This window comes from Acyrthosiphon pisum, chromosome A3 (assembly GCF_005508785.2).
Source record: "Acyrthosiphon pisum isolate AL4f chromosome A3, pea_aphid_22Mar2018_4r6ur, whole genome shotgun sequence".
Lineage (NCBI taxonomy): Eukaryota > Metazoa > Arthropoda > Insecta > Hemiptera > Aphididae > Acyrthosiphon > Acyrthosiphon pisum.
In genome coordinates this window covers 36668675-36673455 of record NC_042496.1, presented here as the reverse complement: position 1 = coordinate 36673455, position 4781 = coordinate 36668675, and the positions used below count along the sequence as shown (strand labels likewise).

The window sequence follows — 4781 nt, the reverse complement described above, 5'->3', positions numbered from 1 at the left end:
CGTTGTAGGCAGATATTCTGCGAGGATGGATAATCAGGTATTTGAGAGTAGTTTTAAAATAAATACTCGATGGTTCGAGTACTTTAAATAAGGAATTTTTGAGTGTAGAGAAGTCGTATCCGTCACTTACGCAGAAGGGGGGGGGAGTATGAGGCTTGGTCGTTGGTGGCGGTTCCATGTAGATGTGTGTAGAGGTGTCCTCTGCTTGAGGCGAGACTGTGACAGGTGGAGGACTGAACACCTCCGGGTGAGGATCGGCATCTTCGGAGAGAGAGGCAAATCGGTTCGGCGAGACAAAAATTTTGTTTTTATTAACTCCATCATTGCTAGACGATGAAGATAAATTACGTTTAGAGGATTTAGAAGCAGACATATTAAGGTTGGGTGGTCAAGAAAGCCATTAGTGAAAGGCGATAACGGACGCACGCAACGAACGTCCACTCGCGATAAACGGTACCGAACGACTGATGATGGTATATTTTATCAACTGTTGTTTTATTTTCTTCTTTTGAGCTTAAAACATATTTCCAAACAACTTATTTAACTTACTTTTTATTGATTTTACTATTATTTATATGTATTATATTGTATATAGGTATATTTGTTTTTAAGTATTCTCCTAATAGCGTAATTAATTTGTTAGGTATGCATTATTACTTATAGCTTAAATATCCCTGCTTGAATTAAATAAAATAAAACGTTTTATTTTGTTTTGTTTTGTTTAATAAAAGTAATAATATTGATAAAAAAAAATAATTTAATGTATTTATTATTATTCAGGTTGATCTGCTTGAACAAGATTTTGATTTTGAATGGGGAGAATTAGACAACATTGAAAAACAACTCAATGACTCGATTTCAAATGATATTCCTATATCTCCCAAAAAATCTCCTGCTAAATCAAATCAAATTACACCAAAAAATTCTCCTGCTAAAAATGATACTTTCAGAACACCCTCAGTATCACCAGCTAATAAGAGACATATTCTTGCAACACCCAAATCATCATCCAACTCTATTTCAACTCCTAATTCATCTCCAAGAAAGACAGTTCAATCCACACTAATACCTCAAATCATAAAAAGCCCATCAGCATCACCAGGAAAATTGGGACTTGACAACAAATCAATTAAGATCAACATTGAATCTCCAAAAAAAAAACTAAATTTTGATAATGAAAATATAATTAGTAAATCAGGTTCTAAAAGAAAAATGTCACCTACTAAAACACCAGAAAACAAAAAAATAAAAATTAGTTCAGTAGATTCTCCTGACACCCAAGTATGTAATATTATTATTTATTTATATTTTTTATTAAATAATTTATTATATTAATTAACATTTAGGAAAGTGGATATACAACAGATTCATCTCCTTTGCAGTCTGTTAAATCTAATATCCCTACAGGCAATATTGAATCAAAACTTTGGGTGGAAAAGTATAAACCATTAACATTAAAACAAATTATTGGTCAAACAGGTGAAAAAAGTAATGTTAATAAACTGGCAAATTGGTTAAAGTCTTGGTATTCAAACCACGGAGTAGGGGTCAATAAAAAATTAACTAGACCAAGTAAGTTTGATAACAAATATTATAATTATTAGTTTGTTGAAAAAAAAGTATGGTAACAAAATGTATCAATGTGTTTTGATAGGTCCTTGGGCAAAAGATGATAATGGAGCTTTTTTCAAAGCTGCTCTTCTCTCTGGTTCTCCTGGTGTAGGTAAGTGTTTGTAATAAAATATAGGATTTAATTACATAATGTTATTAATAATTTGGTTTTAGGAAAAACAACAACAGCACATTTAGTTTGTAAAGAGTTGGGTTTTGATATTGTAGAATTTAACGCTTCTGATACAAGATCCAAGAAACAATTACAAAATAATGTGTCTGAACTTTTATCTTCAACTTCTTTGAGTCCCTTTTTGGGTGGAAAATCTGTGACTAAAAAGCATGCACTATTAATGGATGAGGTTGATGGTATGGCAGGAAATGAAGATCGAGGTGGTGTACAAGAGTTAATTATTTTAATTAAAAATGCTAAATGCCCAGTTATATGTATGTGTAATGATCGTAATCATCCAAAAATACGTACATTGTCTAACTATTGTTTTGATTTACGATTTCATAAACCAAAATTGGAACAGATTAAAGTATGAGTACTTGTTAATTTTAATATCCAAGTGTTTTGGTACTTATAGTTTATCATTTTAGGCTGCTATGATGAGTATATGTTACAAAGAAAAATTAAAAATTTCTCCAGAGACTTTATCTTCAATTATTGCTAGTACGGATAATGATATTAGATTAACACTCAATCATTTGTCAGTTGTCGCTGCTGGAAAAGATAATTTAAACATAAACAAAAAATATATTAAAATGGTAATGAATTATTGATATCTCTTTTCACTTACTCATATTATTTTTGTTTAATAATTTTGTTCTAGGGTCCATGGGATGTTGTGCGAAAAGTTTTTTCTGCTGAAGAACACAAATCAATGAACATCACTGATAAATGTGATCTTTTCTTTTATGATTATAACATATCTCCATTATTTGTTCAAGAAAATTATTTAGCTGCCGTTCCTCATGATGTCGAGTAAATTTGTTTTTAAATAAACATTTTTCTTTATTTAATTAGTTTTAATTTTTTAGAGGTTCTAAATGGAAAACATTTGAACGTTATTCATTAGCGGCAGACAGTATACGAATAGGAGACATAGTTAGTGCAAAAATTAGATCTACCAATAACTGGAGCTTACTCCCTGCACAAGTAATTACATTTTACTAGTTTTACTCATTTAACAGATAAAAAATATAAAGATTTAATTGAAAAACACTATTTTATTCTTGTAAAAATAATATAACTATAAAAAATTTCTTTAATTTTTTGATAAGAAATGTTTTTAAGTATTTTTCAAAATTGTCAAGTAACTATTCGAATATAAAATTATATTATGAAAATGCTTATAAATAAAATTTCTTAAGTTAATGCTTTTAAAATAATTAAATTTAATAAATATTTATATTTTGGATTAGGCTATATTTTCTAGTTATTGCCCTGGAGAATTTCTGAGAGGTCATGTGAGTAAACAAATTAACTTCCCTGCTTGGCTAGGGAAATTTTCCAAGGGAAATAAAATGAACAGACTTTTACAAGAATTACAAATTCATACGAGAATAAGGTATGTGACTGGATATTTATTAAACTATAATTTGTTATAAAGTAATATACTAAACTATTAAATAAATAATTTAGATTATCTGCAAGTAAGGAAGCAATAAATCTTGATTACTTAACCACTCTAAGAAATAAGATTCTCAAACCTCTTATTGATGAAGGCAGTGACGGTGTTCATAAATCTTTAGATTTTATGAATCATTATCATCTAGTTAAAGATGACGTGGAATCTCTTAATGAACTATCTTCATGGCCTGGCCATAAAGATCTGATGTCTGACATCCCAGCTAAAGTGAAAAGTGCATTTACTAGAGCATATAATAAAAGTGCACCAACCTTCAATGTAACAAAAAAGAATAAGAAAGCTGTAGATGATGTTGAAGGTTTGGTAGATGAACATGAGGTAGATGATAATGTTAGTGATGAAGATGAAGAAGATATTGCAAATGATGCCTTGATTTCAATTGTGCGTATATACATACAATATATATACCGGGTGATTCTTTTATCATTGAACACTCATCATTTCAAAAAGTATACATTTTTTTGAAAATATTTTTTTCTTAGTTTCAAGTCGCTTATAAAACAACGTTTTTCTTAAAAAATTATATTTTTTAATATTTCTTATCCTTATATTTTTTTAAGTTTTTTACTTTTTTGAATAAAACATTCGGTTTTAATTCTATATTCCAAAGCAGAATATTTTTCTTAGTATTTTGCAGGGATGGAAAACATTATTAAACGGAAAAAAACAAAAACAATTAATAAAACGAAAATAAAAAAAACAAAAAACTAAAAACAATTAATAAAGCAAAAAACAATAAACACCTGAAAAACGATAACAAAAAATCCCAAAAACCAAAAAAAATTTAATAACAAAATCACAAACAAAAATGAAAATAAATTATCGTATTATACATGATTAAATTATAATATGAAAAAAAACTCACTTGTCTTTACTTTTTAATCTTTAACTTTAAAAAATTTTAATTTGAAATCAGAAATTTTGAATTTTCTAATTTCTATATAAATTATAATTTTAGTTTAAAATTTAAATATTAAGAATAATTAATTTTAATTTTTAACTATTAAGTGCATTTCTGTATTGCGCGTTACTATTATATCTTAAAAGTTAAAAGTTACAAGTTATAAGAATATAATATATTCTGTATATAATATATGTTATACAAAATATATAATATATATTGTTTCCAAATAACGTTTTTGATAATATTGTTTTATATATATAAATAATAATTAATTTTAATTTTCAACTTTTAAGTGCATTTCTATATTGCGCGTTACTATTATAACTTAAAAGTTAAAAGTAATAAGAATATAATATAAAAAAAAAATATATTATCAAAAACGTTATTTGGAAACAATAGGAAAATAACTTTTTTAAAAACGTTAATCAAAAACAATATGGAAAAATAACGTTTTTAAAAATGTCAATCAAAAACAATGTAGAAAAATAACGTTTTTAAAAATATTAATCAAAAACGTTAAACAAAAACCATATTTTTTAAATCAATAAACAAAACGGAAACAAAAAAATTAAAAACGTTTCCATCCCTGATATTTTGATACATGAAAAATC

The 4781-nt window shown here is 26.9% G+C and overlaps 1 protein-coding gene across 2 annotated transcripts in view; it reads left to right on the top strand.

Annotated features, from left to right (window-relative positions):
* Positions 1-4781, top strand: part of LOC100160866 (replication factor C subunit 1) — an 8847-nt gene that overhangs the window by 2953 nt on the left and 1113 nt on the right. Inside the window, exons 1-10 of one of the 2 annotated variants that reach the window (XM_029491450.1) lie at positions 7-473; positions 781-1281; positions 1347-1572; positions 1655-1723; positions 1786-2153; positions 2215-2382; positions 2448-2599; positions 2656-2773; positions 3040-3185; positions 3260-3647. In XM_029491450.1, coding sequence (XP_029347310.1) covers positions 468-473; positions 781-1281; positions 1347-1572; positions 1655-1723; positions 1786-2153; positions 2215-2382; positions 2448-2599; positions 2656-2773; positions 3040-3185; positions 3260-3647 — 2142 coding nt within the window. In that variant the 5' untranslated portion in view covers positions 7-467. Of the gene's footprint in view, positions 1-6; positions 474-780; positions 1282-1346; positions 1573-1654; positions 1724-1785; positions 2154-2214; positions 2383-2447; positions 2600-2655; positions 2774-3039; positions 3186-3259; positions 3648-4781 lie in introns of those variants that run through there. The other variant, XM_029491449.1, reaches the window with a different exon arrangement.